The 15,713-nt window shown below is 38.4% G+C and overlaps 1 protein-coding gene across 4 annotated transcripts; it reads left to right on the forward strand.

Annotated features, from left to right (window-relative positions):
* The first annotated feature begins 6,494 nt into the window (after nt 1–6,494).
* Nucleotides 6,495–15,336, forward strand: LOC149846660 (uncharacterized). Of its 4 annotated transcripts, none has more exons than XM_089996480.1 (6): nt 6,495–7,000; nt 7,451–7,504; nt 7,590–7,743; nt 11,895–12,009; nt 12,045–12,068; nt 14,777–15,336. In XM_089996480.1, exons 1-5 carry the CDS (start codon nt 6,563–6,565, stop codon nt 12,055–12,057), a joined length of 774 nt encoding a protein of 257 aa, XP_089852606.1. In that variant the 5' UTR covers nt 6,495–6,562; the 3' UTR covers nt 12,058–12,068; nt 14,777–15,336. The 4 variants fall into 4 exon arrangements, with proteins under 4 accessions (XP_089852606.1, XP_089852607.1, XP_089852608.1 ...); XM_089996481.1 differs by having other exon boundaries at nt 7,596–7,743; XM_089996482.1 differs by lacking the exons at nt 11,895–12,009; nt 12,045–12,068.
* Nucleotides 15,337–15,713: the final 377 nt, after the last annotated feature.

Consider the following 15,713-nt stretch of genomic DNA (forward strand, 5'->3'; position numbering starts at 1 on the left):
GTGTGGCACTATTTGGATCCAATTTGGATTTAGGAGATGTTAACGAGATATTTTTTGGGTTGGATCTTGGTGAGAATTCGAGGAGATGAACTCACATAGTTTTGTGTTTGAAATGACCAAATTTGGGCACTCTTGGATCCATTGGGTTTATGGTACATTTTGATTTAGCTCAGTCCAAGAGGACCTACTTGGGTGTGGGCACCATTGGACTGTTGGGCTTTTTTGGGGTTGGTCATCATGGGCCAACCCAAATGGATCTTGGGTTGGGTTTGACCCATATGAGAAGAACCATCTCAAATGGGTTATACACACAAAGTGAGCAGTGGATATAGATTTTGATCCAAAGATCCAAATCACATCACTTCCTTTCTTTCACGCACACACTCATAAAAGAATTGGGTCCCACCTCATTTACAACCCATCCCACCAGCCACCAAGCTATTCCCTACACCCTACCTCCCTCTCTCAAATCCCACACTTCACGGCATCACGACATGATTTCATGCGAAGCAGGTTATATGTCCCCCCCCCCCCGGAACATGCAGGTGCATGTTCTCGGGTCTAAATGAGCGCCATGTGTGTAAGCACGTAGGGCACATTTCCCCGTGTGTGTCAACATCACTTAGTATCAGAGTCTGGTGTGTTTGCAAAGACTTAAGTACCCTTTCTCGCCATTAGCACCATAAAATGATATTTCGAGTAAAGGACAAAAATGTTCTTCTGCCAGAAAGGGTTAAAATCATCATCGTTTTCGCCCTAAGGAGTAAACTCCTCTGCAATATGTCACCCTTTGGCGATGCATCATCTGCTGTAACAGGAGCTCCGATTGACGACGCACCCTTTGTCGTTGTTTATTGTCGCCAGAGCACCCTTTGTTGACGTCTGCTTTTGTCGGAGCACCCTTTGTCATCGTTTGATGCCGCACAGAGCATCCTTTGCCGTCGTCGTCGTCTATTATCGTCGGAGCACCCTTTGTCATCATCTGTTCATGAGAAATAGTTGAACTACAAAAAAAAACAGTATTTTGTTTATTGTTCATCATGATACGAGGGTGAAAACGTCGAATTGAGTAGACAGAGAAAGCGATTTACAGCATAGATAATGATGGCAACGTCAAACTGAGTAGAGTAGCGATTTATAATAAAAATCAGATAAGAGAGTAACGATTTACAGTATAAATCAAATCAGAGAGTAGCGATTTACAATAGAAATCAAATCAGAGAGTAGCGATTTACAGTAGAAATCAGATAAGAGAGTAGCGATTTAAAGTAGAAATCAAATCAGAGAGTAACGATTTATAATAGAAATCAGATAAGCGAGTAGCGATTTACAATAGAAATCAGATAAGAGAATAGCGAATTACCATAGAAATCAAATCAGAGAGTAGCGATTTACAGTAAAAATCAGATCAAAGAGTAGCGATTTACAGTAGAAATCAAATTAGAGAGTAGCGATTTACAATAGAAATCAGATAAGAGAGTAGCGATTTATAGTAGAAATCAAATCAGAGAGTAACGGTTTACAGTAGAAATCAAATCAGAGAGTAGTGATTTACAGTAAAAATCATATATAAGAATAGCGATTTACAATAAAAATCAGATAAGAGAGTAGCGATTTACAGTAGAAATCAGATCAGAGAGTAACGATTTACAATATAAATCAAATCAGAGAGTAGCAATTTACAGTAGAAATCAGATCAAAGAGTAGTGGTTTACAGTAGAAATCAAATCAGATAATAGCGATTTACAGTACAAATCAAATTTTTACTGTAAATCGCTATTCTCTGATTTGATTTCTACTGTAAATCGCTACTCTTATCTGATTTCTACTATAAATCGCTATTTTTTTATTTGATTTCTAATATAAATTGTTACTCTCTGATCTGATTTCTACTGTAAATCGCTACTCTATTATCTGATTTTTATTGTAAATTGCTACTCTTATATTTGATTTTTACTGTAAATCGCTACTCTCTGATTTGATTTCTACTGTAAATCGCTACTCTCTGGTTTGATTTCTACTGTAAATCATTTTTTTCAATAAAAAGAGAATAAAAAAACCCACGGCCGCTCAAAGAGAAGTATTATTGCTCTTTTCAACAGTTACAAGAGAGAAAGAAAAGAAAAAAATTATATAAGGCAAGGGCGACAACCCTAAACTTAAACAAGTTGGGTCTGATCCATAAGAAACCGAGTCTCAAACATAAGCCCCAAAAATTTTTCTTCCGGGGGGCGCTGCCCCCCACGACCCCCCGCCAGCGAGACCCGCACTAGGGAGTGCTCCCGGACCCCCCTTTCTGCAAGGACAAAAACTTTGAATGAGACTCCACAACTCATCAGGCAGGAACGAGAAGGCGGTCATGTGTTGTAACACAAGCTAAAAACAAAGGTGAAATGTGTAAATCTATTTACGGGGAGTGGGAGGACATTTTCATCCAACGCATATCTATCTTATCGGAGGATAGTTCTGTCAAAAGCATATCTACCTTTTTTATATGTTATTTTATTATAAAGTCATATGGGCAACATTGGCATATGAATTATTGTGGGTCCCAAGATATTCTTGTGTACACATCGGAACACTCGAATTTGTGTTTCGGGGAGAACACACAACACCCTCCCGATTTCATGCGTCAAGTGTATAAAACCCCCCACCTCTCTCACGTTAACATTCTCTCTCGTATCCATCTCTCTCACTCTATTGTCACTTTCTCACCTTCTCAAGCCTCACTCACGCTGACTCCCAATCCCTCTCTGGATCGCTGTGTGTGTGTTGTCGGGAAGGCGCCACACCATATTGCCTATGCCCACCCACTCCGAGCAACTCCTCTGCGCCCTCTCCCTCATGTTGCCATCATCATCACCCAGCCGAGCCTACACCCTCCATTGTGCCCTCAGCCGCAGCCAGCCAAGTTGCGCCCACCCTGCTGTGTTTTCTCTGATGCATCTGAATCACCGTCCTCCACCTTGTGCAGCCCTTGTCACCTCTTCCCTTTACATTTTACGGCAGCAACAGCATCCTGTTGGTTGCTGCTTCTTTTTGTTTTTCTGTTTTCGGCGATCACAGCAGCAACGCCTATTGCTTCCCCGTTTCTCGGTTTTCCGCATCTCCACCTGTTATCGAACCTCGTGCGGCAATACAGTCACCCCAGGCTGACTCGTTGCAACTAAGCCACTAAACTGCAACGTCTGCTGCGCCGGAGCAGACCGGGAAGACCGCTGCCGCCCACCTGCAGGTCCTCCTCCTGCCAACCAAGTGCGGTACAGACCGTTGGCCGCCACCTGCGGCTCCGCCTACCGCCTCCGAATCGCACGGTGGTGCAGTCTACCGTGTTCGGTGGAGACTTATGCACCCGCCTAGTTGATTTGGCATTTGGACACACTATATAAGCGTGAATCTAGTTCTCATTCGTTCATTTAGGGTATGTTTGATGGCTTTTCCAGGGTTGAACGAAATGAACAAAAAGAACAGAACAGAACATTGGTTTTGTTTGTTCCGTAACAACTGTTCCAAGTCCAACGTTTGTTTGGACCGTACTCAAATGCTATGTTTCAAATGTCCGATGTTTGATGATGATGTGCAGACAACTTGGACAATCACGGATAATGGGTCAAATTACTTCTTTTTGGATCGTATGACCCGATCCATTCACCATTTTACATGTTTTAACAAAATTATTATGGTTTTTTGCTCGGATATGGATCCAATTAAAAAATTATATCTAAAATCATGATTTTTTGCCATGAATATGGATTTGGAATTGAATTTTTTTCCTGAATAGATCTTAAATGGCATTTTTGTCCTGAATATGGATTTTGCTTCAAATAAGGATCTCAAATTGGATATTTGCCCCGAATATGGATCTCGAATTGGATTTTTGGCCCAAATATGAATTTTTGACTCGAATATGGATCTCGAATTAGAATTTTGACCAAGTATGTTTATTCTAAAATTTCTACTTACATCATTCATGATCATATTCAAAAAATGAGTGTAGCTGAGATGCGTATGCTGAGATGGATGTGTGGAAATACAATAAAAGATAAGATTTGGAACGAGGAGATACGTAAGAAAGTAGGCGTTGCACCCATTGAAAATAAGATGAGAGAGAATCGTTTACGGTGGTTTGGACATATTCGGCGAAGGCCTAATGATGCTTCAGTTAGAAGGATGGAGAAATGGGAAAATATATTAGTTAAAAGAGGTCGGGGTAGGCCTAGGAAGACATGGATGGAGGTGATAGGAAAGGATATGAATGCTTTGAACCTCACCGAGGACATGGCATTGGATAGAAATGATTGGAGGAGAAGGATTCATGTGGAAGACCTAGAATGATTTTCTTTTTTGGTTCATATCGCTGACCCCAATTGTTTTGGGATGAAGGCGTAGTTGTTGTTGTTGTTGTATCATTCATGATCAACATCTCTCTCAGTCTCAGCCCATTCAAATGACACTTTTATCCTTTTTTAAGCCTTTGTGTCTCAATTTATTTTCCCAGGATCAAGAACCCACTTTACTGATTGCGTCAATTAAGGGATAACCTGTAATCACACAAGTCCCAGTTGCCAAAATCTAGAAACACAAAAAAAATCTCAATAGATACCACAGAGTGAAAACTGAAATTGTATAGTTCTATTAAAGTCTAAATGATCATGTATCTAACACAGTAAAAGTCTCCAAACCTTCTATTCCTAAGAAAAGTACATAATTTACATCATTGTGGATGGGATGACAACACCTGTGAATGATTTGGTGATTCTGCCTAGAACAAGCAATATATTATTGTAAATGTGGACACCAAGAAGACCTTCAATGTATAACTTCATCACAGGCTCTGTAATTTGTTTCCAATCAAAGTCTCTCATGGGCACACATATTTCCCATTTTGCATCATGCTTCAACCTGAAAACAAGTATAGCATGTGCATCAAGAGATGAAAACAACCTGAAAATAAGTATAACATAATAATACACAAGAAGACCAAACGAGGCAGAAAATATTGAAAGGTAAGTACCTTAGAAAGTATCTGTGTTCTACAACAACTCCAAGCTTTTCACAAGGGAAAAACCATTCGTTGGGAGTATTTTTGTCATTGACACTAAAAGAAATACCACATTACTTGGGTCTCTACATAAGCTGTTTAGAATTTCTATTGATTTAGAGCTGGGAGTCTTATTAATTGATGCCTGAGGCAGCTTCCCATCACGTCTAATAATCGTATTTACGGCCCCAATAGCCTGCAAATCAAAGAATGTGAATGAGATTGCAGCAACTATTGTATCTTCAAATTTTGAGTCGGTAGAGTTTTACAATTTGTTATACTTGTGTTGCAGAACTTTATTCTTAGTGCATTGTATTAAACCTATTAGAGGCATTGTATTTATGCAATTCCAATCGGCTTGAATTGTCCTTATCACTGACATTGAGCATTCTTCTATTGTGAACTGCTAATAAGTTTGATTGCACTTCAATCAACAACTCTCTCACAAGATAAACTAGAGAATTAACAGATCTGAACAGAGTGTTGCAACTTTCTAGCCCATGATCAATGAGCCATGCCCTGAACCATTTAGGTAAAATTTTGGTTTCAGATGAGGTGGGAGGTCCAACATATTCTACAAAAACAAGATTAGATGTTTGCTTCTTTAAGCATAGGAGCTTGAATTTGGTCTCAATCAAATAGGTATTGACTGCAACTGATAATTGATAGGTATTCTAGAAAATGTTTGTCATCCTCTTTCAACTAATAAATGCTAAACCGATGAAGTGATGTGGTTTCCCGACATGGTATGTCTTTCTATACCGTTTTCCTCAATTACATGAAGAATCAGGATACTGACCTATCTTGGCAGATCAGCATGCAATAGAGATATAGCTAGATTCAACAAAAAATTTAAAGAAAGTGCTCAAGCTCGGTTTATTCTTGTGGCAAGCCAACTTGAATTTGAGATAATCAACTGGAGTTTGACGAACCGAGTTCGAGCTAGCTTCTTTGTATGAAAAAATACATTGTTTTAGAGTTGGAAAAAACAAGATTACAAGAAAATACTATATTTTATATAAAAATTATGTTTTTCAATGCCTAACGCGCTTATATAAGCCCAACACCTATTGTCCATATTCAGCTTGTCGAGCATATTTTATGAGTTTGAACGAGCTAACCGAACATAAGCAGAGCTACGAGCAGCTCAGCTTGTTTCCCAGCCCACACCTGATCCAGTCTCGGACGCCAACTACTATGATTCATTGGCACCCTGTGTAGTGGGAAAGGGTGTACCTAATCCGATTAAATATTGTGGGTTCGGTATGATATCCCGACCCAAACCCGTTTCATACACATCCCTCCACAAAGAGATATGTCACGCATCCACGACCGTCCACGTGTCAACATCTCATCAGGGTCTGCAAAACCCGGCCATCCGTTATCTTCCCGGGAACACTATCTTCCCGCCTCCCGGCATCTATAAATACCCCTCTTCGAATCCCCCCCCCCCCCCCCCTATCGCTCCATTTCGCTCCGACTTTCTCGCTATCATCAAGAAAAAAGGGCGAGCGGCACGCAATGGAGTGTAGCGCCGTTGTCTCGACTCCTCTCAGCTTCTTGCGCCAACCCTCGCTCCCCTCCTCCAAATCCGTCTTCTTCTTGATCGCCCGTCATTTCTGCAGGAACTACCGCAATCGCGACATCGTGCGTCCGTTCTGTAGTGCCAGATGCCTCGTCCACGACAATCTAGGGCATTTCCGCCACAGATTTCCCGTCAATTATGCAATATTCGGAGCCCCGGCGTTTCCGCCGTCCGTCAAGCATTGTCTGGCCTCAATGTCCAGCACAGCGGCTATCGGCGCAAGCGGCGGTGGCGGAGGCGGCGGCGATGACAGAGATGGAGGAGAAGGCAGCGGCGGCGACAGATCGAGTGACAGAACGGAGACGAAGTCGCTCACCGGGGATTCAGATGAGGTTCTGGCCGCGTCTTCTGACGTTATAGTGCTGGACGTCGGGGTAATTCTTTTCCCTGCGCCATGGAAATGATAGTTAAGTGTTTTTGGTTCCTTATTTTCATTTTTTTTAAATGTTAGTTGCGGGATGATTCGCTGAAATTTATCTCTCTTTAGTTAGTTCTTGACAGAAAGGAAGTAGAAAATTCAAAATATCAGTAAACTCATATTGAATAACGTCAAAACTTACTTCCTCTTTGGTTTTTTTAATATTCTAGTTTCTTTTATTGCGAAATTTGTTTCTGCTGATATTGATTTTTGTTGTACAATTTTAAATGCCCCATTACATTCTCCACTGCAAAAAAGAAGTGAAAAAAAAAGAAAGAAAGAGGGCGCAGAACCTCTACTGCTTCTGGTTTCCAAGGAATGGGATTGGAATAGCGTGATGCTATATCGTTCTTGTTAGAAGTGATTGCCTTTAGTTTTCTGACTTGCATGGCGTTCTTTATCGCAGGGTATGTCTTGTGGAGGCTGTGCGGCAAGCGTGAAACGCATATTGGAAAGTCAGGTACTAGATTGTGTTTGTGGTGAAACTTGTACACCTTTCTTCTAGCCATGCATCATAGGCATGAATGATATTTCATGTGAAACAGCCGCAGGTGTCCTCTGCTAGTGTCAACCTTGCGACAGAGACAGCAGTTGTATTGCCTGTACCTGAAGCGCGGGATATGCAGAACTGGAAACAGCAGTTGGGTGAAGAACTTGCTGCACACTTGACAAGTTGTGGATTTAAGTCTAATCTGCGAAGTAAGCATTTGTTAGATTGAAAATACTCTATCATCTTGTTTTATACCACTTGTCAGTGGAGCTGGTTTCGTGTAATCATTACGTGCCTATTGTATTTGAAAATTGCGAGAGAATCAGAAATGCAAGTGTCTTAAGCATTGAAAATTTGTGTACATAAATTTTCATCTTTATCCAATTATTTGCTTGGTCATAGTGAACGTTCCATATGTAAATTTAGGAACAAAAAATCGTGGATCGAACCTGTGGGAACAACAAAGGTTGGGAGTGCTGGTAGACCGTTTGAACTAAAATCACAAGTCAATGTTACTATATGCTGTTGTATGTTGGCAGAATGAATCTGCGACAGTAGTTTTCTTTGTTCATGCAAACATTTACTGAAATAGGTTTAAAAAACTGAATGAACTTTTTTTATAAAGTTACGATTAGCATTAGGGTGACTCACAAATACTGTTCTCAGGGATTTTCTGATAGTTTTATCGGGGACAAATTCCCTAGGGATTAGGGTCATCACTTGTTTTTGTTCACAGTCACTCAAGTTTGTGTCAACTGTCAAGCATGTACAAAAGGAGGTATATATGAGATGCACATGTATTATGACCGGCATCCTTAACATAAAAAAAAAATGATATGACAATGTTCTCCTCGAAAGAGAAATCCTGTGCTTCTTGATGCAAAATATGTGGATACTTGCATTGGTGATTGCTGTTGCTAAACTGAAAAGTTATCTGCTAAAGGTGTTTTGGTGGGTTCTGAAACACTCATTTTATTGTTGTGTTTTATTTCCCTGTCCAGTATTGTTTGAAAAGGCAAGAGGGATTAGTGTCATTTTTTATAAAGAGTTTGGCTAATCATGGATTTATGGATCTTCTTGAAGCTTAAGAGCTTATGATTCTCTTTCTTTCTCTCTTAATGGTTTCAGTGCTAGCTTATCGCTTGCAGTTTCCAACTTTTCATTCCTTACAAATCTAAATTGAAATGTTGTATCTTTTCTTACCACTCAGAGCGTTTTAAGCAATTCACACCAATCAAGACATTGTTTACCAACGCGACCATTTTGCGTCAGTAAATGCTATACTGATAGGACTTACTATAGTGCACTTACTAACGTAATTACAGTGCCAATAAATACCTTTACTAGCAGGATTTTTGCGCCAGCAAAGGTGAAATTTTTTGTAGTAATTGAAAGATGAAATGCAAAGAGGTCTACAATTTTAGTTATACCAAGAACCGATCCTGAACCTGAATAAAATTGAATTAGGTCTAGATCTAATTTCGAACTTGATTAAAAAAGGTTCTTAAAATCTAATCCATTTATATGTGAACCCATTAATCCATATTGCTCTATAATTGTGCTGGAACCCAAATCAAATAGGTTGGGTTTAAATGAAATTTATGCTAAGAATGTTGATCCAAAAGTTATGGGTCCATCCATCATCAAATCCAAATCCATCTCAAGAAGATAATGTTTTTAGTTATGCCATGCTCTCTAGAAGAATCCAAGAATTTGGTAAGAGCTCAAAGTTTCTAATTAAAGGAAACCACAATGAGAAGGAAGATCATCAATTTGGAAAGTTAGAAGATATACCTTGTAGGGGACGAGCTTTTGTTTTTCAGTGACATTTGAAAAAAATGCATGACTTTTTGTTCATGCATGGGAGCATCGTGAATTTCTACTAGATCTTATAGATCCAATAGCTGATTCATCTGTTATATGTCTCTCCAGGTTTTCTTTTAGAGCTTCAAGCCTACCTTTGGAATATCATTTGTGATATTAATAAGGCTGGCTTTAAAGGAACAATATTTAGCTTATGTTGTTATGAAAAAAAAATGAAATATAGGTTGTGGCAAATCTGCTGTTTTGTGCTTGTGATGTAATGCTTCAGTAGAGGTGGAGTTATTTCATTCAGCAGAGTAGTTGAAGAGTAAAATTTCATCTTAGTGATCTATAGCCTTGTGTATTTGTCCACAAAGTTATAAAATGGCCATCTAAAAATAAGGAGAAAGGTATCTGGAGGATAAACCATTAACATTGTGCATTCACTAAAGTAACTTGACTGAAGCCAGAATTTTGTCAAGTCATCCTAGAGATCGTTCATCTCTCCTGCCAGAAGGTTGTTCAGCTCTTGAAACTGGTAGCTCTCTCTTCCCTACCAATCAGAGGGTCGATTGGTTTTTTTGGATCCTACAGAAAGTGGGTGTTTGAGAGCAAATTTGTCACACAGATATGTTAAGCTTGTTGAGAATGGTGGAAAATTGGCTGGTTGAAGTTTTATTGGTGGTGAGTGTGTACAGCAAGTCCTGCAAGGCCATTGTGGTTAGTGTATATGATCTTTATGCTACCTATCTGTACGTGATTTCTTTCTTTTCCAAAGGATACATATGTCATTCTCTCATAGAAACCCAACAGTCTTAAGCTTATATATGCTCTTATACTGTTAGTCCTCACATGTAAGTGGCCAGTGATTGTACTATGATTAAATGCTTCATACAGGTACTCTCTTATGGGTTTTTTTAAAATTTTGTTTCAATAGAAGAACATGCAGAAGATTCAAACATTTGTTAGGCAGAGATGATTTTTTGTGGATTTACTTGAGAACTATGGGGTTGACTGGCTGCAGAATTGCTGAAGGTGCATTCTGTTGTCATGCAGATTGCATGATTAGTATCCATTAGTTAGTGAAGCTGCATTTCTTTAAAATATTGAAATGTAATTCAAGTCCATGGCTTGATGTTGCCTGCTCTCTGCTGCATGGGACCCCAATATCGGCTAAAGTCCAGCTTTTGGTTTTGCTGAACTTGAACAGCACTGGGGGTCCATTCTAAATTTTGGATACCTTTAGTCATGCTAAACAATAGGGTATATTACAAGAACCTGCCCAACCTTTTGGTTATTGTATTTAAGTGCCTGAGTTTTCATCTTTGTCACTGAGGCATGCCTGGCCTTAAAATCAATCAGTTGACCATGATTTAGTCAAATAAAATGGCTAAAATGTCTTCAACATTCATTTCATTATCAAAAGAACATAGAATAGTAAACAAGCAATTTTATGCCTTAGGCAGGTATTTGAAATGTATTAAGAAGCAGCAGGCAGTTGAATGTAAGGGCTGAAAAGTTTTGCAGCTTTTTACAATATCCACATTCTTTGTTTTTACAGTAATAGCCTAATAGGATATTACCTGGTGTACTTCTGTGACTGCAATAGTTGACAGATAGGTGGGCAACTGGTGCCATTTGCTTTAATTTCTATCTTCTCTAGTTCAAGTTTTAGGTTAAAAAGCTGTATTTATTTCATGGGACCATATTAGCTGATGGGGTAGGTGGTCCAACGTTGTATATGTTTTGTTTTTTTTCCCTTTTCAGAGGCTTTGTTGATAGATCCATATATTTGGATTATTCTCCTGCATTTTTGCTCCTGATTTGCTGCTCAGCATACTTGAAGCAGTTTGCACTTGTTCCATGCTCTCAATTAGGTTGGAGCTAGCTTCAACCAAGATGGGGGCGTGATTCAACATATTGAACACTTGCAGCCATGAACAGAAACTTTGTTTACTTCTAACCTATAAAGATAATCTTATAAACTTGAGATCAGACCTGTTATTTAAGACAATGATTATATGGTAAAATTTATGCAGTTTATCTATACAATCAATATGATAAGCACACAGGTTCAAGATAAATAAGAAAAAACAATAAGTGAAAGACTGTGTATCATGGACACTTATAAAAGGGCAACACACCCGTTTCGCACCCTCGTTGGTGCGGGTGTGACACTTGGACATGGCTTCCACAGTGTCAGGTGCGGTCCGCTGCATAGGGGTACAGTTCTGTCCGAAACTGGACTTGGTTGTCCCTAACCAAGTTCGGTTTTATCTATATTATATACATAAATTTATACATGTGCTCACACACACACGCACTTATGTGATATAGGTGAAAGATAATGCACACAAATAAAATGCATATATTTAGCAACATAAGATAGGCAAAGAAGCCTGCATCGAGAACACTTCCAATAAAATCTTCAAGTTTATTGACACTGTGGATTGATCAAAATAAACAACTAATAAATAAATATGTGTATGTGTGTACTGTTCTTTCTAGTTGATTAAAAGTCTTGTTTCATTTATAAAAATATTTATTCGTCCCTTAGGCAAACCTGAACAAATGATGAATTTGTTTAAGATGTGCATGAAATGGATCAAAGTGGTGTACAAAGCTTCCTTCTCCTTGGCCTACCTATATCTTTCCATTTCTGAAAGACAAAGGTATGATTACAACAACAACAACAACAACTACAAAGGTATGATTATTGAAGAAATTATAGGTAAATCTCAACCTTGCTCAGTGTTGTTCTTAGATGTGAAAGTGACAATTATGTTCAGGCCCTTGATAATCTGGAATTTGTTCACCTTGACAATTATGTTTAGACTCATTATGCACTTGTAGAATTAAATTTAAAACTATTCTGCAAGTCTTGGAAATACCCTTTAACCCTGAAAATCTACTGTTGTAGATCATAAGAGGGAAGGAACATCTGCCCTAAAACTGATGTGGTGAATCATAAACTTTATTAGCATGCACAAAAACACCAAAGGCTTATCTCAGTTGTCATATATGTTCTGCCTTAGAAAAATTTCCTCATGTGTTGAAAATTTTAATCAAGCCATGTGTGATGACCACATCTCTAATTCAGGGATGAATTTATCACCTCTTCTTTGTAATGAAACAAAAAAATATATATAATGGCAAGGCCCCTAAGGCCAATCAAGAAACAAAATAATGTGCACAAGCACTAGTCCACCAAGGGACAATACACAAGTCACTTAAGGGCAAATACAAGAGTTCCAAATAAACTCACAATAACCACTAATGGGCAAGCACAGGAGAACAAAAACAAGATAAAAAAATATGAATTTATTCACTAATAGTGCTTAAGAAAAGCATAAGAACAATATGGGAGAGATCCCATATTTATAGGGTATACAACATACAAGAAGGGCTAGACAACTAACTGTTGGGGCCCAACGGCTAGAACAAAATATATAAAAAAGAAAAGAAAATGTACAAAAGTGCCCCTAATGTTATAACCTATTACATGTATAAATCAGCCAAACAAATAAATATAAATACACACACACATATATATATATATATATTAATATATAATATGTATATGCATAGGTATATATATATATATACACCTATACAATTTAACACTCTTCAAACTTACGGTGTAATAATCAAAAGTTTGCCAACAAGAAATAAAACGAGGTGTAAGGCTTTAGTGAAAAAATCTGTCAGCTAACATTCGAAAGTCACGTAGGGCAATTCAGTTCCTCTCAAGTATTCTTCTCTAACATAGTGATAGTCCATCTCTATGTGCTTTGTTCGTTCATGGAAGGCGTGCTTGCTCGAAATATAGATAGCACTCTTGTTGTGGCAACACATCTTCAAAGGATTAGAGATGACGACTCCTATATCTTTGAGAAGATTTCTCAGTCAAATAATCTTCATAGTTGTTGTTGTCATAACACAATATTCAGCTTTAAGTGACGATAATGAGACCTTTTGTTGCTTCTTGCACCTTCAAGATATTAGAGAGTCTCCTAAAAACACACAAAATCCAGTAGTTGAGACCCTATCATTAGGATTCTCTTCCTAATCTGCATTAGTATAAGCAATTAAAAATAAGATAAGAAAAACCCTTTGGATATAGTATTTTTAATGTATCTGACTATTCTCAAAATGACACTCATATGTAGTGTTGTTGGTGTATGCTGAAACTGACTTGCTGAATGAACAACATGAACAATGTCTTGGTCTTGTAATGTACAAGCAAGTTAGAGACTCGATCAATTGTCAATATGGTGTTGGATATTTGAGAAGAGTTTCATCTTCCAGTCTTAATTTCGCATTGACAAGCTTCAACGTATCCACTTTCTTGTCATATGGTATTCTTGATTTGACAATAATTTCTGCAACCAACTTCATTTGAGACATAATATATCATCTACGAGAGTAAGTCACTTTTATATCTAAAAAATATCTCAAATAACCAAGATCAGACATGTCAATATGTTTTTTAAGAATTTTTTTAAACGAAATATTTTTCTCTCAAACTTAAATCTAGAGGAGGATCTATGTACACTTCCTTATTTAGGTCACCATTCAAGAAAACATTATTAATATCTAGTTGGTACGCATGACATTTCGTAATAGATTCTAAGGTAGTAAGAGTCTTTACACTAGTCATATGTGTTATGGGTGCTAATGTTTCCTCATAGTCTCACTCTATACCATACTCTTGAGAGTAATCTTTGGCCACTAACCTAGCCTTATATCTTTCTAAAGATCTATCTTCCTTTGTCTTAATCTTATAAACCCACTTACATCCTATAGTCTTTTTTTCTATGGGTAGAGATTGAATTTCTCAAGTTTTTGCTTTTCTATGGCTCCTAATTCTGGGTTCACAGCATCTACCTGTTTGGGAATAACTTTAGTCATTATAGGATGAAGTTTCGTGAAAGGAGTGAATGGACATAAGACAAACTCTATACCTAGGTGAAAAAGACTCATAAGAGACAAATCTATCATGTGGTCCAGAAGTTTGGTTGATTTTCATAATACTATGATTTTCACATGATTCGTTTGAGTGTATCTATCAATTGCACATTGAGAATTCTCAATCGTTCTTCTAGAATAAGTTTGAATATCATGAACCGGCATATCATCATTTAAAGAATCACTAGAATCACCAATATGTATAATTTCATCATTATCATGCTCAATCTCTAATTCATCATTAGATTTATGGCAAGTTCTTTGTAGGTTCCTGCATCACTTGTTCATTTTGTCGGTGTGTTTCTCATAACTAACGTTTTGAAAAAAGGAACCTTTCCACCCACACTGTCATACAGAATAACTTCTCTTTTATGTTTAGATGCCTCTTGTCAATCTTTACCATCGTTTGCATAGTGCTTTCCTGTGGTTTTGTATTTGCTGTAAAAAGATATATTGGAACCACTCTTGCAGGTTGGCCTCCCAATAGTTGCTGGTTTGTTGCTTCTAGTTAATGGAACAATGCTCACACCATCCATTGCCGGAGTTCTGATGTCTCTGAGTTCAGTTTGTGTGATGGCCAATTCACTACTGCTGCGGCTAAAGTATGGCGTAAGAAGGAAACCCGTCTATATACTGTCCGCTGATAACAGGAAAAGCTCTAGCAGAGACCACATTCGTGAAAGCAATAGATTGCATAAAACGTACACGCCAAGCTAGAAAAATGTGTGAGACAGTTGGGACTTGGAAGGAGGCTTCGTTTGGTGGTTTAAGAGCCAGAGTTCGTCATTGCCAATTAGAATGACTCCAATTTTATTCTCCTGTGCTAGGAGTTACTTAGAGAGAGAGAGAGAGAGAGAGAGGTTCCCCAATTCAGGAATAAAAAAGCCTGTTCATATTTAACCAAGAATTCTGGGTCCGCCTAGCACCGATTCATCTTCTGTACATTATCAGGAAATTGTGAAAGTATTCAGGTTTTATCTTCACTTGTACGTTGAATAGATTTCTATCCAGTTATGCAAGACAGCCAAAGTGTCTTTTTGGAGGTGTGTTAGGGCCGAACACTTTTTTTTAAAGTGTTCAGCTCTTTTGAGAGGGGGAGGCTTGGGGCCCCGAGCAGATCCAGTGATCGCGCCTAAGTACTTCACAGTTTACAAAGTACTTGAGTGTGCACCGTCTGCGATCTACCTGTGAGACGAGCCTACAAAAATGCTTCACACAAAATACAAAATTTGTATTGTGATTTATATTTTGTTTTACACAATCACTGCATGCATAGCAAATTTTAGTGCTTTGTGTGCCCTATTCAAGCACGATCATCCAACCACGCCTCCATGCCCCCCGAACATTTTGTTGAAGTGTTCGGCCCAAGCACTGAATCTACTCACCTTTTGAGGGCTTCAGGTTGTTT

This window comes from Nuphar pumila, chromosome 2 (genome assembly GCF_984573655.1).
Source record: "Nuphar pumila chromosome 2, dmNupPumi1.hap1.1, whole genome shotgun sequence".
Taxonomy (NCBI): Eukaryota; Viridiplantae; Streptophyta; class Magnoliopsida; order Nymphaeales; family Nymphaeaceae; genus Nuphar; species Nuphar pumila.